This window comes from Dryobates pubescens, chromosome 27 (genome assembly GCF_014839835.1).
Source record: "Dryobates pubescens isolate bDryPub1 chromosome 27, bDryPub1.pri, whole genome shotgun sequence".
Taxonomy (NCBI): domain Eukaryota; kingdom Metazoa; phylum Chordata; class Aves; order Piciformes; family Picidae; genus Dryobates; species Dryobates pubescens.
The window spans coordinates 550,560-573,921 of NC_071638.1; the positions used below are offsets into that span (position 1 = coordinate 550,560).

At 48.8% G+C, this 23,362-nt stretch overlaps 1 protein-coding gene across 1 annotated transcript in view; it reads left to right on the forward strand.

The window, feature by feature from the left end:
* Positions 1-23,362, forward strand: part of BMAL2 (basic helix-loop-helix ARNT like 2) — a 51,326-nt gene that overhangs the window by 3,924 nt on the left and 24,040 nt on the right. Inside the window, exons 2-4 of the mRNA XM_009896105.2 lie at positions 10,989-11,136; positions 13,130-13,165; positions 20,400-20,438. Coding sequence (XP_009894407.2) covers positions 10,989-11,136; positions 13,130-13,165; positions 20,400-20,438 — 223 coding nt within the window. The remainder of the gene's footprint in view (positions 1-10,988; positions 11,137-13,129; positions 13,166-20,399; positions 20,439-23,362) is intronic.

The window sequence follows — 23,362 nt, forward strand, 5'->3', positions numbered from 1 at the left end:
TCATCTGGCCTCTTTCAAGCAGTTCCTTGTCCTTGACCTGAGGGGCCTGGAACGGGACACATTCCAGGGCAAAGCAGAGGGGTAGCAGAGCCTACTAGCCACACCCCTTCTAATGCACCCCAGGATACCGTTGGCCTTCTTGGCCACAAGGGCACATTGCTGGCTCGTTGTCACCCTTCTATCCACCAGAGCTGCCCCAGCTCCTTCTCCAACCTGTACTGGTCTATGGGGTTGTTCTTTCCCTGATGCAAGACTCTACACCTGGCCTTGTTGAATGTGATTGAATTTCTCCCTGCCTAACTCTCCAGCCTGTCTTGGTCCCCCTCTGAATGGCAGCACTAAGTAGAGTCTTTGCCAGGGAAGCTTGCAGGAATATAATACTTCCTTTAAAAGCACAATAGCATTCCTCAACTACATATAGCCTCTATTTTAGTTACATTTAACATCTCAAACCTCAGAGCAGAGGCAATTCCTGAAGACTGGCATTCAAAAGGAAAGTTAAGTCATATTTTTCCAGTGAAGGAGTGAAGCAGATATTTTCAAGGTTTGCATATCACAGCACCTATAACTTTCTTCCACACACAGTACTGTGTGTACGTAGGCTACAGACACAGACTGCCCATTCTCTGATGAAAATCTTGCATAAGAGTTAATAGAAATAATTTTAGGAAAATAAATCCCCTTTCCATGGCAGTGATTTGGAATTACTTGTCCCTACAGCTTGGCTGCGTGTGCTGCAGGTGTGGGTAGATGGCTGTAATTGCTTAGGCAATTGGAGTCAAGTTATCCAAAACAAAACTACCATGTCTCTTGTGACTGAACTGAAGACTCCAACTTGATGTCTTGAGTAGTGGGAAGGGCAGGTCCTGCCTGACCAACCTGATCTCCTTCTATGATCAGGTGACTGCCTGGTGGATGTGGGGAGGCTGTGGATATGGTCTACCTGGACTTCAGCAAGGCCTTTGACACCGTCCCCCACAGTAAACTGCTGGCTAAGCTGTCAGCTCGTGGCTTGGACAGCAGCACTCTGTGCTGGGTTAAGAACTGGCTGGAGGCTGAGCCCAGAGAGTGGTGGTGAATGGTGCCACAGCCAGCTGGCAGCCAGGCACCAGTGGTGTGCCCCAGGGATCAGTGCTGGGCCCCATCCTCTTTAACATCTTCATTGATGATCTGGATGAGGGGATTGAGTCAGTCATCAGCAAGTTTGCAGATGACACCAAGTTAGGAGCAGATGTTGGTCAGTTAGAGGGCAGAAAGGATCTGCAGAGGGACCTTGACCGACTGGACAGATGGGCAGAGTCCAACAGGATGGCATTCAACAAGTCCAAGTGCCAGGTGCTGCACTTTGGCCACAGCAACCCCATGCAGAGCTACAGGCTGGGGTCAGAGTGGCTGGAGAGCTCCCAAACAGAGAGGGACCTGGGGGTGCTGATTGACAGCTGGCTAAACATGAGCCAGCAGTGTGCCCAGGGGGCCAAGAGGGCCAATGGCATCCTGGCCTGCATTAGGAACAGTGTGGCCAGCAGGAGCAGGGAGGTCATTGTGCCCCTGGACTCTGCATTGGTTAGGCCACACCTTGAGTCCTGTGTCCAGTTCTGGGCCCCTCAGTTTCAGAAGGACATTGAGACACTTGAAGGTGTCCAGAGAAGGGCAACAAGGCTGGGGAGAGGCCTTGAGCACAGCCCTGTGAGGAGAGGCTGAGGGAGCTGGGATTGTTTAGCCTGGAGAAGAGGAGGCTCAGGGGAGACCTCATTGCTCTCTACAACTACCTGAAAGGTGGTTGTAGCCAGGTGGGGGTTGGTCTCTTCTCCCAGGCAACCAGCACCAGAACAAGGGGACACAGTCTCAAGCTGTGCCAGGGGAGGTTTAGGCTGGAGGTGAGGTGAAAGTTTTTCACTGAGCGAGTCGTTCGCCATTGGAATGTGCTGCCCAGGGAGGTGGTGGAGTCACCGTCCCTGGAGGGGTTCAGGAGGGGATTGGACGTGGCACTTGGTGCCATGGTCTAGTTGTGAGGTCTGTGGTGACAGGTTGGACTTGATGATCCTCGAGGTCTCTTCCAACCTTGGTGATACTGTGAGACTGTGATCTCAGAGAGTTTAGGCTGCCTAGACTTGTGTGTATGTATTTGTCTTTCCATCTATGACTGCACTCCTAAGGACTTTAGATTGAGACCCTTGAAGTCAAGCAAGTAGTGGAAGGCTGGGTGCACATGAGCAGTAGCATTGGTTTGAATGGAATTCCATCATCCCCACTGACTGCTGGTTGGTTTGGTTTGCAAGGCATTTGTGGTATGAATAAACTGGGCTCCTTTAGGAGGAACCTGAACTACAGTTTTACTGTAGCAAGGTTAGTGCTACCCTGGGCAGGTGCCAAACACACTGCAGCTCCAGACATAAGGGTCTGAACCAGTGATTTGTTCTCAGGTGGCTGGAACACACATGCATTGTAAGGATTTTTGGCCCAGTGAGCCACTTAAAAATTAGAAACAGGCCTCTTCCCCAGCTGCTTCTCTCTCCTGACCTGTTGCTGGTAGAACATTGTATTTACTCCTGTCAGAAGAGCCTAATGGCCTGTGTGAGACTTTCAAATGTAGTAACTCCTCTAGTCAGACTGAGGAACACCAATGTGACACTTCAGCTGTGGTCCCTTCCAACATCTTTTTTACTTGCTTCAACTTCTCAGAACTTGGTTTTGTGCCTGCCAGGAGCATACATTTGGAAAATACACATGTTAATAGTCTGTGGCATCTGTGGTCTTAAGAAATTTCAATTCAAAACAGCTTCTTCCTTCTGCCAGAAAATGTTTCAAAGCAGAAATCCTGGAATGGCTTGAGTTGTATGGGACCTTAAAGTCATCCAGTCCCAAGCCTCCTGCTATGGGCAGGGACTCCTTTCCCAGACCAGGTTGCTCAAAGCCATGTCTGGCCTGGTCTTCCAGGGGTAAAGGATCCACAACTTCTCTGGGCAATCCATTCCAGTGTCTCACCAATCCTCAATGTAAAGAACTTCTTCCTAATGTCTGATCTAAGTCTACCCTGCTGCAGTTTAAAACCATTGCCTCTTGTCCTATCACCACATGCCTTTATAAAAAGCCCCTCTCCAGCTTTCCTGTAAGCCCCCTTCAGGTACTGGAAGGCTGCTATAAGATCTCCCCTGAGCCTTCTCTTCTGCAGGCTGAACAGACACAATTTCCTTAGCCTGTCTTTGCAGCAGAAGTGCTCTAATCACCTCTGTGGCCCTCCTCTGGATGCTCTCCAACAGATCCATGTCCTTCTTGCACTGGAGGCTCCAGAGCTGGATGCTGTATTCCATGTGGAGTCTCAGCAGAACAGAGTAGAGGGGCAGAATCACCTCCCTCCTCCCTTGACCTGCTGGCCACACATCTTTTGATGCAACCCAGGATATGGTTGGGCTTTTGGGCTGCCAGCAGCACACACTGGTGTATGTCAAGTGCTTCATCAGCCATCACCCCAAGTTCTCTTCCTCACTGTACTCATTACCCAGTGTCTATTTGTGCTTGGGATTACTCTGGCCCAGAATGTTGTACTTTGCCTCATTGAACTTCATGAGGTTAGCACAGGCCCATCTCTCCAACCTGTCAAGGTCTCTCTGGGTGGCATCCCTTCCCTCCACTGTGTTGACAACACCACGTAGCTGAGGGTGCCCTCAGTGCTGCTGTCCCTGTCACTGGCAAGAACATTAAACAGCACTGGTCCTAGTACTGATCCCTGAAGTACTTTGCTCATCACAGGCCTCCATTTGGACACTGAGCCATTGATAGCACCTCTTTGAGAGCAGCTGTCTAGCCAGCTCCTTATCCATTGAGTGGTCCATCCATCAAATCCATGTCCTTCCAATGTAGATACCAGGATGTCATATGGCACAGTGTTAAACCTTTTACACAGGTCCAGAAAGGTGATGTCATTTGCTCTTCCTTTAGCCAGCAGTGCTGTGACCCTGTGATAAAAAGCCACCAAATTTGTCAGGCAGGATATGCCCTTGGTGAAGCCATGCTGGTTACCACCAGCCACCTCCTTGTTTTCCATGTCTCCTAGCAGAGCCTTCAGGAGGATCTACTCCCTTACCTTGCCAGGCACCGAGACGAGGCTGACTGGCCTGTAGTTCCCTGTGTGTTCCCTATCTCCCTGTATCAGAATGGGAGTTATGTTTCCCCTTTTCCAGTCAGTGGGAACTTCACCAGACCACCATGACTTTTCAATTATGATGGGAAATGGCTTTGCAACTTCATCAGCTAGTTTTCCCAGGTCCCATGGATGGATTTCATCAGGTCCCACAGATTTGTGCACCCTCAGGTTCATTAGATGGTCTCAGACCTGGCCATCTTTTGCAGAGGGCAGACCTTCATTCTCCCAGTTCTTGTCCTTGCCTTCTTCAGCTTGGATGGGGTGTGGGTAGGGCCCTTAGCATTGAAGACTGAGGCAAAAATATTGTTGAGTACCTCAGCTTTCTCCATGTCCCGTGTGACCAGGTCTTTGGTTTCCTTTCAGAGAAGGGCCCACATTTTCCCTGTGCTTTCTTTTGTCCCTTACGCACTTAAAACTTTTCTGTTACCCTTGATGTCCCTAGCCAGCTGTAATTCTGTCTGGGCCTTGCCTTTCCTAACTGATCCCTGGCTGCTTGAACAACTTCTTAGTATTCCTCACCAGGTTACTTGTGCCTGTTTCTACTTTTTGCAGCTCCCAGTGTCCAGGAGCTCCCTGTTCATCCATGCAGGCCTCCTGGAACACTTGCCCACCTTTGTCTTTGTCAGGATGCATTTCTCCTGGGCTTGGAGGAGGTGATCCTTGAATATTATCCAGCTTGTTTTGGCCTTCCAGGGCCCATGGTACCCTAGAGAGCAGGTCCTTAAGGAACTCCAAATCTGTTGTCCTAAAGTCCAGGCTGGAGAGCTTGGCATTATGCATCACTTACAGAAAGCATCTCAGGGTTTCACATTGCCATTCTACCTCTGAGAGCCAGGTTGGTCTACCTGAATACAATTCTTCACCTGTGCTTGAAAAGCAAAGCCCAGATGAGGAGATCTGAGTGAATAAGTGCAGACATGTGAAGCATGGTAGAGAAAGAAAACTATTTTTGAAAAAGAAAGAAGATGGAACAAAATCACTAAGAAAAAGGCATTGTGCTAAGGGTCATGAATTGGACCCTGCCATGGTCCCTTGCAGCCCAGGGTGCCAGGAGCTTCACATTGCTCACCAGGCCCTGCTTGGTGGTAAGAACAAGGTCCAGCCTAGCGCCTTTCCTCCTTGGCTCCTCTGCCACTTGGCAGGAGGAAATTCTTATCAATGCATTCCAGGAACCTTCTGGACTGCTGGTGCCTTGCTGTGTCAAGGAAGCTGTGTTCCTCGTTCTTAGAAAGGTTGTGGCAATATTGGCATTGTTGACTGGAGCAGTTGCAGAGCTGCAGCACGGCTCCGAGCCTGGGGGGGGGGTGTTGTTCACAGGCTGTGAAGAGTGCTGCTCTTCTGTCACAGAATGGTTGGGGATGGAAGGGACTTTTAAAGATCATTTAGTTCCAACTCCCTCACAATGGGCAGTGATACCTTCCACTAGACCAGGTTGGTCAAGGCTTCATCCAGCCTAGCCTTTGGGGAGAGGGCACCCACAACTTGCCTGGGCACCCTCTTCCAGTGTCTCATTCTGTCCCATTGCAATTCCTGCACCAGAGTGACAGCTCCAGCAGTGGGAGCTCCCCAGCCACTTACACAGTCACAGAATCAATAAGGTTGGAAGAGACTTCAAAGATCATCAAGTCCAACCTGTCACCACAGACCTCATGCCTAGACCATGGCACCAAGTGCCACATCCAATCCCCTCTTGAACACCTCCAGGGACGGTGACTCCACCACCTCCCTGGGCAGCACATCCCAATGACGAACGACTCTCTCAGTGAAGAACTTTCTCCTCACCTCCAGCCTAAACTTCCCCTGGTGCAGCTTGAGACTGTGTCCTCTTGTTCTGGTGCTGGCTGCCTGGGAGAAGAGACCAACCCCTTCCTGGCTACAGTCACCTTTCAGGTAGCTGTAGAGAGCAATGAGGTCTCCCCTGAGCCTCCTCTTCTCCAGGCTAAGCAACCCCAGCTCCCTCAGCCTCTCCTCACGGGGCTGTGCTCAAGGCCTCTCCCCAGCCTTGTTGCCCTTCTCTGGACACCTTCAAGTGTCTCAATGTCCTTCTTAAACTGAGGGGCCCAGAACTGGACACAGGACTCAAGGTGTGGCCTAACCAATGCAGAGTCCAGGGGCACAATGACCTCCCTGCTCCTGCTGGCCACACTATTCCTAATGCAGGCCAGGATGCCGTTGGCCTTCTTGGCCACCCTGAGATCCTTGAGTCCAAGCTCCCTGGCAGAGCAGGACCATAGAATCCAGCACAGGTCATGCAGGAGTGCATCAAGATGGGTCTTGAAAGTCTCCAGAGAAGGAAACTCCACAACCTCTCCAGGGAGTCCATTCCTCACAGTGAAGTTCCTCCTCATGTTGAGGTGGAGCTTCCTGTGCTGTAGTTTATATCCATTGCCCCTTGTCCTCTCACAGGGTGCAACTGAGCCTGTCCCTTCCATCTTGGCACCCAGCCCTCAGGCACTTATAAATATTTATTAAATCCCCTCTCAGTCTGCTCTTCTCCAGCCTAAACAGCCCCAGCTCTCCCAGCCTCTCCTCACAGGGCTGTGTTCCAGTCCCTTGATCATCCTCATAGCCCTCTGTTGGACTTTCTTGACTAGGCCCCTGTCCCTCTGGAGCTGGGGAGCCCAGAGCTGGAGGCAGATGTGGCATGCATTTAGAAAATAATCCAGTAGTGGCAAACCCCTCATTCCTTAGTGCCCTGCATGTGATTTGCACAGAACCTGCTGTGAAGAGCAGTAGGCTGGGTGTTGTGTGTCCTTCCTTCACGTGCCGCTCCTAGTCAGCAGTGTCATGGAGCTCACTGGCAGTTGTTCACTTCCTTCTCAACGCCCTTGGGGACTGTAATAACATTTTTTGGGTGTGTTTTTCCTTGGAGAAAAGCACAGGAGAGGTTGTAGCTGAGCAGGGTACGGTCTTGTATGTTGAAGTGATGAGAGCTGTATATATGGAGAAGCATTCTTTAAATGCTTTGTTCAGCTGATTATGAAATATAGCAAAGTAAGTGTTGAAATGGTTTGCAGTGGGGTGTTTCTGGTGTGGTTGTGGGGGTTTTGTGGGGGGTTTTAATTTCTGCTGCACTTCCTGGGATTGAGCTGCTTTCCTTACACTGCAATGTTTGGATGACCTTTGCTTTTTCACAGATAGAATGATTACAGTGGGGTGTTGGATTTTTTCCTGTGGTTGGTTGGTTGTTTTTTTTCCCCCAGTATTACTTCATCTGTCCTAATGTACATCATATGTTTTTAAACTACTTTAATATAGATAAGCATAGGTGCTTAATGTTGAGACCCAAGCACAGATCCTAAATAGACAAGTGTATTCAAGGAAATATTCAAGGAAATATTCATTTACCATTGAAATTCAGCTCTCAGTATGCCAAGGCATTAGGAAGACTTTGAAATTAACAGTAATAATTCTGATTTTTAAAAGCATAAAGTTTTGGGCCCTTCAGTTTAGGAAGGACATTGAGACACTTGAAGGTGTCCAGAGAAGGGCAACAAGGCTGGGGAGAGGCCTTGAGCACAGCCCTGTGAGGAGAGGCTGAGGGAGCTGGGGTTGTTTAGCCTGGAGAAGAGAAGGCTCAGGGGTGACCTCATTGCCCTCTACAGCTACCTGAAAGGTGGTTGTAGCCAGGAAGGGGTTGGTCTCTTCTCCCAGGCAACCAGCACCAGAACAAGAGGACACAGTCTCAAGCTGTGCCAGGGGAAGTTTGGACTGGAGGTGAGGAGAAAGTTCTTCACTGAGCGAGTCGTTCGTCATTGGGATGTGCTGCCCAGGGAGGTGGTGGAGTCACCGTCCCTGGAGGTGTTCAAGAGGGGATTGGATGTGGCACTTGGTGCCATGGTCTAGTCGTGAGGTCTGTGGTGACAGGTTGGACTTGATGATCTTTGAGGTCTCTTCCAGCCTCAGTGATACTGTGATAACTTCTCCATTGGGATTTTATTTGACTTGCAAACCAGAGTAGTGTAAGAAACAGCCTCAGGGGTGGGGAAACAAAATATCTTTAGTTGAATTAAGCTGTTTCTAGTAGTTTTAAAATGATTTAATGGACATAGTTTCTCAGGAAAATAAGCTTTTAATAAAGAATGGTCTTTCTGGATACTGTTTGCCATGAAGTAAGAGTGCTGTGAAATTGGGACACATTTAGTTTTGCTTTACATGCTCTTAAGAGTGTTTGGGTTTGATGTTAATGGCATGAAAGCATTCAGAGAAATTGATGTATGGTGTGCAATTGACAGGTAATAATCCTCCTCATGGAAGCACGCCCTAGTTATTGGGGTGAATTCCAACTCCTCTTCTTTTTGAGCACAGAGGTTTTTAAAGCCTTGGTGCAGCTTTTCCAAAGTGGGATAACTGAAGACTAACAAAGTCTTTCATCCGAATACAGGAGGTTAAGGTGCTCTTTAGAGAGGGAATAAGTACCTTGGAATCATAAAAGAGTGTTGTTAGGAAATGCAGAGGAGATAAGTGCAGCATTCAGAATTTACTGCCTGTGTGTGAGAGGGGGGAAAAAAATCATTATTTTGGTACTATGAAGGATAAACTGGAAAAAGCTGCAAACAGAGTCAGAGCCCGATGCATTAGATTTTGTTTCTTAGGAGGAAATTGATTTAGAAAGCAGGCTAGCCATCTGTCTGCAAAGGAGTATTTAGGTCAGTGGGTCTGTCCTGGCCTGCTTTGTTTCAGGATGAAAGGCTCTGTGGTGCTGTAGGCATTCTTGTCTCCCCAAGTAGGTTTCTGTTTAGGAAGTGTTCTTTCCTGAATAGTCATGAAGTATCATTATGCTTCAATAACTTAACTGAGTAATTATAGGCACCTATGACCTAAGTGAATTAAAGCTGCTCTTGATAAGTGAAGAGTTCATTTGGAATTTAGGGGGGGAGGGGTTGTGTTGTTTGGTAGTTACGTGGATCTGCAGCAGAAACACAAACTGAGACTCTTAGGAGGAACACCATAAAAACAAGCCTCTGCTCTTTGTGCCCTTGTAGTGTTTATGAAGGCATAGAAAAAAAACGTTTTTAATCTCCCTAACTTGAATGTGTTGTCTATTTGAAGGTAAGCAAATTTCCTTGCTGTTGCAGATGCCTAAAGCTGTTCCTGTCAAGCCTTCACTGATTGTTGGAGTTTACTCCTCTTTCTTTCTTGGAACTCCTTGCATGACCTAAGGCGTTAAAGAGCTTCCTAAAATAAAACAGGGGCTGACTCTGTGTAGTCTGACTCGGTAGAGAGAGGATTAGTGGAAGACCAGGCAAGCTGTTTTTCAAGTATTAGCCTATTTTCATTTAACTCTCCAGAGTCATTTTCCAGCAATAGGGGAAAAAAAAAAAGAGACCCTAAAAGGTATTCTTTGTGGTGCAAGATGTGTTTACACCTAAGAGGGAAAAAACACCTGTGGATAGTTTTCCTTACACCTTTTTGCCTACCACTTGCAGACAGCACAGGTGCTAAAGTAAAGCAAGCTTGCAGTAAAGTATCCAGGTATTTTTCCTGCTGTGTTTTGAGAGCACTGACCTTGGGTTTTACCTCCTGCTAGAAGCAGGAGATGCTCACTTCTCTAAATGTTGTCTTTCAGTCTGTTGCTTCTGGTAGCCTAAAGGAATGCCTGCCTGCATTTGCTGAAACATGAGTTAATTCTGATCCATTACCTGGACATGAACGGGGTGATAGCTTTGCATTGAGACAGAAATAGTGCTTAGATTCCTTGGGAAGGTTTTCCTTTCCCAGTAAGTTGCAATGATTTTGTCTCCTGACTTCTCTTCTGTCCCTCTCTGAAACAAAGCAGTTTTCCTTGAGTGAAGGGAGCTTTGAGGTAGAACTTGACAAGCTCTCAAGACTCTTCCAGGTTACATGACCAGCATTACGTGTGCTTGTAGGCAATTTTATGTCAGAAACAGTTATGTCAAGCTTCCATCTTTTGTATGTCCATCTTGTTTAGAAGACATCTTTAATGTAGTGGAATTCATAGTATCACAGTATCAGTCAGGGTTGGAAGGGACCACAAGGATCATCTAGTTCCAACCCCCCTGCCATGGGCAGGGACACCCCACACTAGATCAGGCTGCCCAGAGCCTCATCCAGTCTGGGCTTAAACACCTCCAGGGACAGGGCCCCAACCACCTCCCTGGACAACCCATTCCAGGCCTTCACCACTCTCATGGGGAAGAGCTTCCTCCTCACCTCCAGCCTGAATCTCCCCACCTCCAGCTTCATTCCATTCCCCCCAGTCCTATCACTCCCTGAGATCCTGAGCAGTCCTTCCCCAGCCTACTTGTAGCCCCCTTCAGATACTGGAAGGCCACAATGAGGTCACCTGGGAGCCTTCTCTTCTCCAGACTGAACAGCCCCAACTCCTTCAGTCTGTCCTCATAGGAGAGGTGCTCCAGCCCTCTGCTCATCCTCATGGCCCTTCTCTGTACACCTTCCAGCACTTCCATATCCCTCTTGTAATAGGGGCTCCAGAACTGGAGGCAATACTCCGGGGGGGGGGGGGTCTCCCCAGAGCTGAGTTGCAGTGTTTTGATCTGCTGGCTAGTGGCACCTCTTGTGATTTTGCAGCAGGGTGTGTGAGGTGCTGGAGAATTCAAGTGTGGTCTGCTCAGATTGTTTAAGGAGGGGAATGGGTTTCTTTTATCTTGTGTTGGTGTGTAGATTGGGTTGATGTGATGCTTACAAGACTGTGAGAAGACAGCACACTTCTCTCTGTAACTTAGGTTGTCGCAGAGCAACCTTTGTGTTTTTTGTGTCAGAGGCATACAAGCTGCCCACAGACTATTTATCGTTTTTCCCAAATGAAAATCAGAATGGACACACCTCTTAGGGGACCCTGAGCCTTTTTTCTCATTCACAGATAACTTCTCAATAGATGGCAACTCGTGCATCTCGTCTGGAGTGCCCAGCCTCACCAACCCGATAACGAAGCCTGCTGCCACCACGCCTTTCAATGCTTGCACGGCTGAGACTCCAAGGAAGCGCAAAGGAAGTGATTCTGATAACCAGTAAGTGTATGGATTCTCTATGTACCCCAACAGAAATTTGAGTATGTGTAGACTTCTTTAATGCTGTTTCCTTGCCTGAAGTGTCTGGGTAATGTGCCTCTGATTCAGTCCTGAGTAATTTGGTTTTCACTTCCTCTTCTTCACCTGCAGCTGAAGTTCTCTTTGCGGCACGATGATCTCGACTTGCTTAACGTCTCACAGGTGCACACAGAGTATCACCTTAAAGCTTGTAACAAGATTATACCTCTTAAAAGTTCTTTGATCTAGAACTGTAGAATCAGAACTGTTCTTCAGCAACCAGGGCAGTCCTATACTTAAATACCTAGACAGAGATGTGACTTAAAAATGAGGGCTGTCCTACAATGATTCTCAGTCTTTTTAAGTGGGTTGTACTTGACTACTGAGATCACAGTGTTAACTGGTTCTCCTTTCTTCTAACAGAGGCCAGTTCACCAAATAATCATTTAGCTGGAATGATTTTTTAATTAACTTATTCTAAGCTACATTAATCAGCTGAAAGGGGCACAAGTCAGCCTGCAGATCTAGTGCATTAGAATAGAATAAACCAGGTTGGAAGAGACCTTCAAGATCATCGTGTCCAACCTACCATCCAACACCACCTAAACAACTAACCCATGGCACCAAGCACCCCATCAAGTCTCCTCCTGAACACCTCCAGTGATGGTGACTCCACCACCTCCTCAGGCAGCCCATTCCAATGGGCAATCACTCTCTCAGTGTAGAACTTCTTCCTAACCTCCAGCCTAAACCTCCCCTGGTGCAGCCGGAGACTGTGTCCACTTGTTCTGGTGCTGGCTGCCTGGGAGAAGAGACCAACCTCTGCCTGTCTACAGCCTCCCTTCAGGTAGTTGTAGAGAGCAATAAGGTCACCCCTGAGTCTCCTCCTCTCCAGGCTAAGCAACCCCAGCTCCCTCAGCCTCTCCTCACAGGGCTGTGTTCCAAGCCCCTCACCAACTTCGTTGCCCTTCTCTGGATTCATTCCAGCAAGTCAACCTCCTTCCTAAACTGAGGGGCCCAGAGCTGGACACAGGACTCAAGGTGTGGCCTAACCAGTGCAGTGTACAGGGGCAGAATGACCTCCCTGCTCCTGCTGGCCATACTGTTCCTGATGCAGGCCAGGATGCCATTGGCCCTCTTGGCTGCCTGGGCACACTGCAGGCTCATGTTCAGCCTACATTAGGGTACCTCCAGACTAGTGTGGAAAATCCACATCTGAGAAAAGGGAAAGGAGGTAGGATTTGACACAGATTTGTGATTATTGCAGCATGAAGAGGGACTTCCTCACTGTGAGGGTCACAGAGCCCTGGAACAGGCTCCCCGGAGTGGTTGTGGAGTCTCCTTTTCAGGAGACTCTCAAGGCCCATCTGGATGCATTCCTGTGCGACCTGCACTAGATTCTATGCTCCTACTGTGGCACAGGGTTGGACTCAGTGATCTCTAGAGGTCCCTTCCAACCCCCTAACCTCTGGTGATTCTCTTTAATCACTGCTTCTTCCATAGGTAGTCCATTGCTCTGCAGTATGGAGCCATACTGTGGATGTTGATTTCATTGTCAGCTGGGACGTTCCAGTGAACCCTGCAGATCCCTGCAATCCCCAGAAGCACCTCAGTCTCTCAGAGTGAAGGCTCTGTTCTTTTTCAGTATAACTTGTTGATTCTTACCTGTTCAGTAAAAGTGCTTCAGTAGGGTTTCTCTGAAGTTTGGATGTCTTCTGATTTCATGACACCTCAGTCATGGAGGGGGAAAAACAGAAGAGTCACGTCTGAGTCAAAATACTCATTGAAAAAGCAGTATTTCAGAACAACCACTTTCTGAAGAAAGAGTTACTGAAGCACAATGGTTTTGCTGAAAACAACTAATCCAGTGGGAGTTTCCACTAAAATGTTTCTGTGACATTTTCCATTGGATGTATCAAGGTATCTTTTTGTGCTTGGAATTGCATTTTGCTTACTGTGTTATCTGTCTCTGCAGGGATACAGCTGAAGCTGATGGTGATCCTCAGAAAAGGTACAGTTGTGCAGAGGAATCCATTTCTATTTTTGGTGCTATTAACTTGTCACATTGCCCTGTTTGGCCTGTGTGCTTTGCCCTAAGGAATGCTTTGTCTAAGGGCAGGCCTCTGTACAGCACAAGGTGATAAACTCACAGGTATTTAACAGAATGGAGAAGGCCATCCAATGTTAAGGGTTTGTGAGCCTGCTTTGTGCCCAGGCAGCCAACAGGGCCAATGGCATCCTGGCCTGCATCAGGAACAGTGTGGCCAGCAGGAGCAGGGAGGTCATTCTGCCCCTGTACACTGCACTGGTTAGGCCACACCTTGAGTCCTGTGTCCAGTTCTGGGCCCCTCAGTTTAGGAAGGAGGTTGACTTGCTGGAAGGTGTCCAGAGAAGAGCAACAAAGTTGGTGAGGGGTTTGGAACACAGTCCTGTGAGGAGAGGCTGAGGGAGCTGGGGTTGCTTAGCCTGGAGAGGAGGAGACTCAGGGGTGACCTTATTGCTCTCTACAACTACCTGAAGGGAGGTTGTAGACAGGCAGAGGTTGGTCTCTTCTCCCAGGCAGCCAGCACCAGAACAAGAGGACACAGTCTCAGGCTGTGCCAGGGGAGGTTTAGGCTGGAGGTTAGGAGGAAGTTTTACCCAGAGAGAGTGATTGCTCATTGGAATGGGCTGCCCGGGGAGGTGATGGAGTCACCATCACTGGAGGTGTTCAGGAGGAGACTTGATGGGGTGCTTGGTGCCATGGGTTAGTTGTTTAGGTGGTGTTGGATGGTAGGTTGGACAGGATGACCTTGAAGGTCTCTTCCAACCTGGTCTATTCTATTCTATATTTCTTTTTTAAGGAGACACTCCAGTTTACTTACAGCTTTGCAAGACTTATTGGTATTGAAGTTAAGGTAAGAATGGGAGCAAATAATAAGTAACAACTGAATAAGGCTAACGGGGTCAGAGTATCAACCACCTCTCTGCAAAGCCTGTTCCAGTGTTTAACCACCCTCTCAGTAAAACAAAGTTTCCCAGGGTCCAGTCTAAACCTCTCCTGGCACAGCTTTGAACTTCCCATGTATCTTATCACTGGATACCACGGAGAGGAGCTTAGCACCTCTGTCTCCCCTTTCCCTCCTCAGAACGCTCTGGAAAGCAATGAGGTCACCCCTCAGCCTTCTTTTCTCCAAGCTAGACAAACCTAGTCCATAACCACTCCTCAGAGGATGTTCCTTCTAGCTCCTTCAGCAGCTTTGTTGCCCTCCTCTGGATGCATTCAAGGACTTTCACATCCTTCTTAACTTGTGGGGTCTGAAGTGCAGACAGTATTGAAGGTGAGGCTGCTCCAACACTAAGTGCAGCAGGACCATCACCTCTTTGGATTGGCTGGTTTCACTGTGTTTGACGCACCCCAGGGAATGATGTGTCCTTTTGGCTGCCAGGACTCACTTCTGACTCATATGAAGTCCCTTTCTGCAGGGTAATCAGTGGCTTCCTGGGATAGTATAAAAAAGTCTTACTTTAGGGGTAAATTGGTTGTTGTTTGTAGATACTGTTTTTTCCATGATGGTGGATCCCTGTTACAGAAATGGGGAAGTACCTTTAATAAACCAGTTGAGAAATTAGAGGAGAAGGTGGTATTTATCTTTTTTCCCTGGTGAATACAGATGCCATTCCTTCTAGTACCAATCAATTCTATTTACATTGTAGCCATGAGGAGGAATTTCACCTTATCATAGTATCAGTCAGGGTTGGAAGGGACCACAAGGATCATCTAGTTCCAACCCCCCTGCCATGGGCAGGGACACCCCACACTAGATCAGGCTGGCCAGAGCCTCGTCCAGCCTGGGCTTAAACACCTCCAGGGACGGGGCCCCAACCACCTCCCTGGACAACCCATTCCAGGGCTTCACCACTCTCATGGGGAAGAACTTCCTCCCCACCTCCAGCTTCATTCCATTCCCCCTAGTCCTATCACTCCCTGAGATCCTGAGCAGTCCCTCCCCAGCCTTCTTGTAGCCCCCTTCAGATACTGGAAGGCCACAATGAGGTCACCTTGGAGCCTTCTCTTCTCCAGACTGAACAGCCCCAACTCCTTCAGTCTGTCCTCACAGGAGAGGTGCTCCAGCCCTCTGCTCATCCTTGTGGCCCTTCTCTGGACACCCTCCAGCACCTCCAGATCCCTCTTGTAATAGGGGCTCCAGAACTGGAGGCAGTACTCCAGGTGGGGTCTCAGCAGAGCTGAGCAGAGGGGGAGAATCCCCTCCCTGGCCCTGCTGGCCACACTTCTCTTGCTGCAGGTAACTTTAATCTAGCTCCTTACATGAGTAACCACCCAGCTATTAGGACAGAGACTATACAAATCCATTGAAGGCTGTGACTAATTGTGTAATTTGTTCTAGATTCTTCCCCAAGCAGAGCTCCTGAGAGAAAAGGAGGAATGATTGCTAGGTCACAGGCTGCACTGCAGTTGGTCTGGCTTCCCCTTACCTCTTCTGTTACAGTCAGCCAATGTAACTTCTGTTGGATTTCATAGTACATGCTCCTTTCTGGTAAAAAATTATTTTCAAATGAAAGAAAAAGATGAGTTATTGCCAATTCTGAAGCAGCATGATTGTGTGCCCAGCCTACACCTGTGCTTGGGCTCATTGAACTGTCTAGAAGATTCCCAAGTTCCCATGAGATCTCAGGTTGCAGAGCAGGATCTCTGAATCACGTGTTGTCTCTGGCTGCTTGGTCCCTGCAGGGCTCAGTGCTGAGTTACAGGTGGAAGCAGCTTTGGGGATCTTTCCTGAACTTGTAATCTCGTCCTGAGAGGCTTGTAGATGCCCCTTCCCTGGAGATGTGTAATGGGTTGGGGCAGACCCCCTCCCCACCACGGGCAGAGATAACAACTCAGACAAACGGATTGCAAAAGGCATGGAAAGTTTAAATAGAAACCTGAGAGTGTGTGCAGAGAGCCAGAAACACAGGGACAGACCCCAGAACAGACCCCAGCATGGCCCAGCCCCACCTGGGGGCAGCACAATATCACTAAGGCTGGAAGAGACCTCAAGGATCATCGAGTCCAACCTGTCCCCACAGACCTCACGACTAGACCATGGCACCAAGTGCCACATCCAATCCCCTCTTGAACACCTCCAGGGACGGTGACTCCACCACATCCCTGGGCAGCACATCCCAATGACGAACGACTCGCTCAGTGAAGAACTTTCTCCTCGCCTCCAGCCTAAACCTCCCCTGGCACAGCTTGAGACTGTGTCCTCTTGTTCTGGTGCTGGTTGTCTGGGAGAAGAGACCAACCCCTTCCTGGCCACAATCACCTTTCAGGTAGTTGTAGAGGGCAATGAGGTCTCCCCTGAGCCTCCTCTTCTCCAGGCTAAACAGCCCCAGCTCCCTCAGCCTCTCCTCACAGGGCTGTGCTCAAGGCCTCTCCCCAGCCTTGTTGCCCTTCTCTGGACACCTTCAAGTGTCTCAATGTCCTTCCTAAACTGAGGGGCCCAGAACTGGACACAGGACTCAAGGTGTGGCCTAACCAGTGCAGAGTCCAGGGGCACAATGACCTCCCTGCTCCTGCTGGCCACACTGTTCCTAATGCAGGCCAGGATGCCATTGGCCCTCTTGGCCACCTGGGCACACTGCTGGCTCATGTTTAGGCAGCTGTCAATCAGCACCCCCAGGTCCCTCTCTGTTTGGCAGCTCTCAGCCACTCTGACCCCAGCCTGTAGCTCTGCCTGGGGTTGCTGTGGCCAAAGTGCAGCCCCTGGCACTTGGACTTGTTGAATGCCATCCTGTTGGGCTCTGCCCATCTGTCCAGTCGGTCGAGGTCCCTCTGCAGAGCCTTTCCACCCTCTAACTGACCAACTTCTGGGTACACCCAAACCCCCCAGGGTTCTCTCCCCCCTCCCCCAACCCAGCCCTGGGCCTGGGCAGGCCCAAGGGAGGCGGCTCAGCCATGTTACCTAGGCAGTAGCAGGGGATGAAAGAGGAAGTGAAGACCCCGCATGGATGTTTTATAGAGGAGCAGAGAATTATGGGTGAAATACCTGGTTTGCTGTGACCACCCAGTGGGCTGGACCCTTTTGGGACCTCCCAGGTGTGGTCTGTGCAGTGGCATCTGGGCCAGCACCCAGCCTAAACCACCACATGATGTTCAAGGCCAGGTTGGGTGGGGCCTTGAGTAACCTGGTCTAGTTAAGAGGTGGCCCTGGCCATGGCAGGGAGGTTGGATTAGATGATCTCTAAGGTCTCTTCCAGCCTAGGCCATTCTATGATCTCCAGCTGTCCTTCCACTTCCTGCTTCCATTTCCTCATAGGAAAGAGCTGCCGACTGATGAGTTTGTCTCCTCACAAACAAATGTGGTGCAACGTATGCCTTGGCATAGGCTAGCAGGTCTGTGCCCTGGAATGGAGTTGAGTACTGCATGAAATGTTCCCACTGCTGAATTAAAAAAAAGCTGAAGAACTGCTGTAAAAAGAGTTGTGTCAATTTGTCCTTCAAAGAAAATGGTAGACAGTATTTAGAATAGAATAAACCAGGTTGGAAGAGACCTTCAAGATCATCGCGTCCAACCCATCAACCAATCCAACACCACCTAAACAACTAACCCATGGCACCAAGCACCCCATCAAGTCTCCTCCTGAACACCTCCAGGGATGGTGACTCCACCACCTCCCCAGGCAGCCCATTCCAATGGGCAATCACTCTCTCTGTGGAGAACTTCTTCCTAACCTCCAGCCTAAACCTCCCCTGGCACAGCCTGAGACTGTGTCCTCTTGTTCTGGTGCTGGCTGCCCAGGAGAAGAGACCAACCTCTGCCTGTCTACAACCTCCCTTCAGGTAGTTGCAGAGAGCAATAATGTCACCCCTGAGTCTCCTCTTCTCCAGGCTAAGCAACCCCAGCTCCCTCAGCCTCTCCTCACAGGGCTGTGTTCCAAACCCCTCACCAACTTCGTTGCCCTTCTCTGGACTCGTTCCAGCAAGTCAACCTCCTTCCTAAACTGAGGGGCCCAGAACTGGACACAGGACTCGAGGTGTGGCCTAACCAGTGCAGTGTACAGGGGCAGAATGACCTCCCTGCTCCTGCTGGCCACACTGTTCCTGATGCAGGCCAGGATGCCATTGGCCCTCTTGGCTGCCTGGGCACACTGCAGGCTCATGTTCAGCCTACCATCAACCAGCACCCCCAGGTCCCTCTCTGCCTGGCTGCTCTCCAGCCAGTCTGACCCCAGCCTGTAGCTCTGCATGGGGTTGTTGTGGCCAATGTGCAGAACCTGGCACTTGGATGTGTCCAATCTCCTGCCCTTGGACTCTGCCCATCTGTCCAGCCTGTCCAGGTCCCTCTGCAGAGCCTCTCTACCCTCCAGCAGATCAACTCCTGCCCCCAGCTTGGTGTCATCTGCAAATTTACTGATGATGGACTCAATGCCCTCATCCAGATCATCAATGAAGTTGTTAAAGAGCACAGGGCCCAGCACTGATCCCTGGGGCACACCACTGGTGCCTGGCTGCCAGCTGGCTGTGGCACCATTCACCACCACTCTCTGGGCTCAGCCTCCAGCCAGTTCCTAACCCATCGCAGTGTGCTCCCATCCAAGCCATGGGCTGACAGCTTGGCCAGGAGTTTGCTGTGGGGGACAGTGTCAAAGGCCTTGCTGAGGTCCAGGCAGGCTACATCCACAGCCTGCCCCACATCCACCAGGCAGTCACCTGATCATAGAAGGAGATCAGGTTGGTCAGGCAGGACCTGCCCTTCCTAAATCCATGCTGGCTGGGCCTGGTCCCTTGGCCATCCTCTAAGTGCTGTGTGATGGCACTCAAGATGACCTGTTCCATAGTCTTGCCTGGCACTGAGGTCAGGAACTGCCTCTCCAAGTGCCAAAGCACTTGTACTGAATGAGCAAGGTAACTATTAGGCCATGTTCTGAAATTGTTAGTAGATGATGGATGAAGAATATCTGTTTGAATCATCCTTCATATTTTCCTGCTGCTGGGTATTTATTGGGATACCGATGCTCTGGTTGTCTTTTGGTTGCAGTTATATCACATGGAGTTTCCAGTCACTGCTGTATAATGTGGGAAAATACTTATTTTTCTTGTTCTTCTGACCATGAGCAATTACTCTAAGATGTTCTTGCTTTTTTTCATTACTTGACTCAAGTTTTCAGAAAGGAAAACTTTAAGAGCACAGAGGAATGAGACTCCAAACTCTGACAGGGGGAGATGCCTCCTGGGGACACACATGCTGCTGCTCACTCCCTGTTCCATGCTGCTTTGAAACCATCTTCACAGGCAATTAGAACCTGAGGCCAGGGTACTGAAACGTGGGACATCAGCTCATGGGTTCAGGGAATGCTCTGGGTGGGAAAGGACCTGGAACATCATCCAGTTCTAATCCCCCTGCCATGGGCAGAGACACCTCCCACCAGCCCAGCTTGCTCAAGGCCTCATCCAGCCTGGCCTGGAACACCTCCAGGGAGGAGACAGCCACAGCCTCCCTGGGCAACCTGTGCCAGAGTCTCCCCAGCCTCACTGGAAAGAATTTCTTCCTCCTCTCCAGTCTCAATCTGCCCTCCTCAAGCTTCAATCCATTCCCTCTCATCCTATCACTCCCAGCCCTCCTCAGAAGTCCCTTCCTGGCTTTCTTGTAGCTCCCTTCAGGTCCTGGCAGGCTACTCTGCGGTCTCCCTGGAGCCTTCTCTTCTCCAGGCTGAACAGCCCCAACTCTCTCAGCCTGTCCCCACAGGGGAGGTTCTGCAGCCCTCTGAGCATCTTGGTGGCCTCCTCTGGACCCCCTCCAGCAGCTCCAGGTCCTTCAGACATCTCTGAGACACCAGAGGAGAAAAAAAAAACACACAGAATTTATTGGTTTTTTTCTCACTGTCTCAATGTCCAAACTTTCAGGCTGCCCTTCTCAGCATGCTGCCAGGCTCAGGGAACATGTCCTGTTAAAATGCAGATTAAGAAGCTCCTTCAGAAAGAGCAGCTCCTCTGGAAGATAAGATCCTGCTCACTGACAAGCACTCCTCTGCTACTGTTCATTTCATTTCCTGCTTCTGGACCGGAGTTGTGTCTTGGTCTCTTTCAGTTGTGCCCCACTTGCTAGATCAGATTTTGGTTTAGGAGCTTTTGTGGATTTGCTTTTGTTTATGCCATAGCAGCTTTGTAGTATTTGCTGTATCTTCTTGAATTCATGGGTGGAAAGAAATGCCTAGCATTTAATGTGTGATATAAACCTCTTGTATCTTGTTTTCTCTAGGAGTGAAGACGAAGAGCATGTTAAAATCAAAGATTTCAGGTATTCATTTACAATCAAAGTGCATTTTGCTAGTAAAAGCTAAGATTTACAACAGTGGAATGAGAGCTTGTGGGCAGTGTTCATTAGGACTGCCAAAAATGTAAGAGTAAACTTTTCCTTTTCCCCTCTGAATTCTTAGAGCCTCCTTGAGGATTTCAGTCTTTATTTAATGAAAGTTGTGTTGCAGGATTTTCAAGGTGAGAATTAAACACAGTGAGCTCAAGTCCTGGATAAAGGGGGGAGCTGACCCTGTGTGTATGAAGTCAAGGATTGTTTTTGCTAGATTTGCCTGCAGTTGGAGCTATTGAAAATGTATCCCACATGAAAATGGATTCAAGGAAAACATGAGAGAGTTCTTGTTCTGGAGCAAGTTTGCACAGAGTGAATGATTGAAGGGTTGCCATTGCATTTATCCTGAATCCAAACAAATTCCCATGGAGCACTTGGGGCAGGTCACATCCAGTGTGACTGTCACAGTATCACTAAGGCTGGAAGAGACCTCAAAATCATCGAGTCCAACCTGTCCCCACAGACCTCATGACTAGACCATGGCACCAAGTGCCACATCCAATCCCCTCTTGAACACCTCCAGGGATGGTGACTCCACCACCTCCCTGGGCAGCACATTCCAATGGTGAATGACTATCTCAGTGAAGAACTTTCTCCTCACCTCCAGCTTAAACTTCCCCTGGCACAGCTTGAGACTGTGTCCTCTTGTTCTGGTGCTGGTTGCCTGGGAGAAGAGACCAACCCCTTCCTGGCTACAACCACCTTTCAGGTAGCTGTAGAGAGCAATGAGGTCACCCCTGAGCCTCCTCTTCTCCAGGCTAAACAATCCCAGCTCCCTCAGCCTCTCCTCACAGGGCTGTGCTCAAGGCCTCTCCCCAGCCTTGTTGCCCTTCTCTGGACACCTTCAAGTATTCTATGTCCTTCCTAAACTGAGGGGCCCAGAACTGGACACAGGACTCAAGGTGTGGCCTAACCAATGCAGAGTCCAGGGGCACAATGACTTCCCTGCTCCTGCTGGCCACACTATTCCTAATGCAGGCCAGGATGCCATTGGCCCTCTTAGCCACCTGGGCACGCTGCTGGCTCATGTTTAGGCAGCTGTCAATCAGCACCCCCAGGTCCCTCTCTGTTTGGGAGCTCTCCAGCCACTCTGACCCCAGCCTGTAGCTCTGCATGGGGTTGCTGTGGCCAAAGTGCAGGCATTCATGAGCCATTCAAACAACTACTTTAAACTATAAAGCTTGTTTATAAGGTGGTTCTAAAGACAAAAGGGCCTTCCATTTTTTCCCTGTGAGCAGAGATGTCAAAGCAGAAATACATAATGCACTCTGCTATAGAGTGCTATTCATGCAGTATGCTAACTAATAATGATGAAGTGTTCCTGTAATTTAAATAAAATGGAAGCAGTCAAAGTCCTTCTAAAGGTCTTTCCTTTTTTCCACTCCAAAATCCAGCTTTCTTTGCCAACCTTCCCATAATGGTGTATGAGATGCACATTGCTTTAACTTTCATGTTGTTTTGTAATTCGTTTTTTTCCTTAAGTTTTGAGTTGTTATTCTGGGGGCAAAAAATACTGGAAGACTCTTTGCAGGTTTGCTGAACAGTTGTCTCCCTCCAGTGCTTTTTCTCTCAAGCTTAATGGAGAGCTTGCTTTTCTCCTTTCCCCTTTGTAACTGGGGAGTGTGACAGAGGCTTTTTGAATCATCCAGTCATCACCTGAGTTTCTACTTCCACCCTTTCAGGTTTCTATGACTTCTTATTGACTCTTAGAGATGTGGCAGATTGTTCTCTTTCCCCAGATGCTTGTGTTTGTCTTCCTTGGGTTCACAATTCAAGAAGCATATAGCCTGTATTTCTTGATTGTTCCTGCTAGGTATGGCAGAAAAGTTCAGCGCACCTGTACAGCTCAGGGTAACTGGTAACATCCCAAAAGGCTTTGGAGAGGGAAAAGGTTAGAAAAGGTTAGGAAAGGCCTTTATGATTAAGTAACCTGACTACCAAGACCACTAAAGTATATCCTGCAGCACCACATCATACACACCTCATCAACACCTAATTGTTTGTATGAATGGCACAGAATTATTTCTGTGGAGAAGGGACTTTTCTTCTTCATTGGAGAAATAAAAACAGTAGAGGACTATGTCTTTAAAACTGTGCTTTGTTCTCCTCAGGTCAGGAGTAGTTGAGTTCATAACTTTTGATACCTTCTGTTAGAATGTGCCTGACAGATTTTTGGAGTCAGCTAACTAAAACTTCTTGTCCCTCAGTTTTGCTGCCTCCCACTGTGTCTGGCCTTAATCAGACAGGGAAATAAAGCCTAATTTAATAATTGAGTGGCTAGGTTGTCTTTTGGGCAAGGGGGGAATAGAATGAATTATCAATGTGCTGGAGTATGTTAAAGGGCAGGAGATCAGCTAGAAAAGCCAATGTACTCCAGTAGAAAGAGTTAAAGAAAAGGTGACCTGAGATGTATTTGTGATGTACACTGTCATGTTCCTTAGGAGAGGCTATCTGATTGAAAACTCTGCAAGAGAATCTCTCTTTTCTTGGACAGAGGCTTACCAAGAGGTGAAATCTGCCACACAGGTTTTCAAAGGCTGAAACTTTTTCTATCACCTTACCAGGTGAAAATACATCTGGTGACATTGCCTGAGGCATAGCTTTTGCTTTGTTTTCACTCTCTCTTGTATAAGTGCTTATTACCGTGCTTGTTATTGCTGTACAGTTTATCAGTGGTTGTGTTTGTGTCTTTGTTCCATCTGGGTGATTTTTAAGGTAGTGAGATAAGAAGACATTGCTCATCTTGGGTTATTGTGAGTCTGCATAAAATAATTCAGAGATGCTTTAGTAAAGGGCCAAGAGCATTCTTCTTTCTTTGTTTCTTGGTTGGTTGGTTGGTTTGTTTTCTGTTCTTT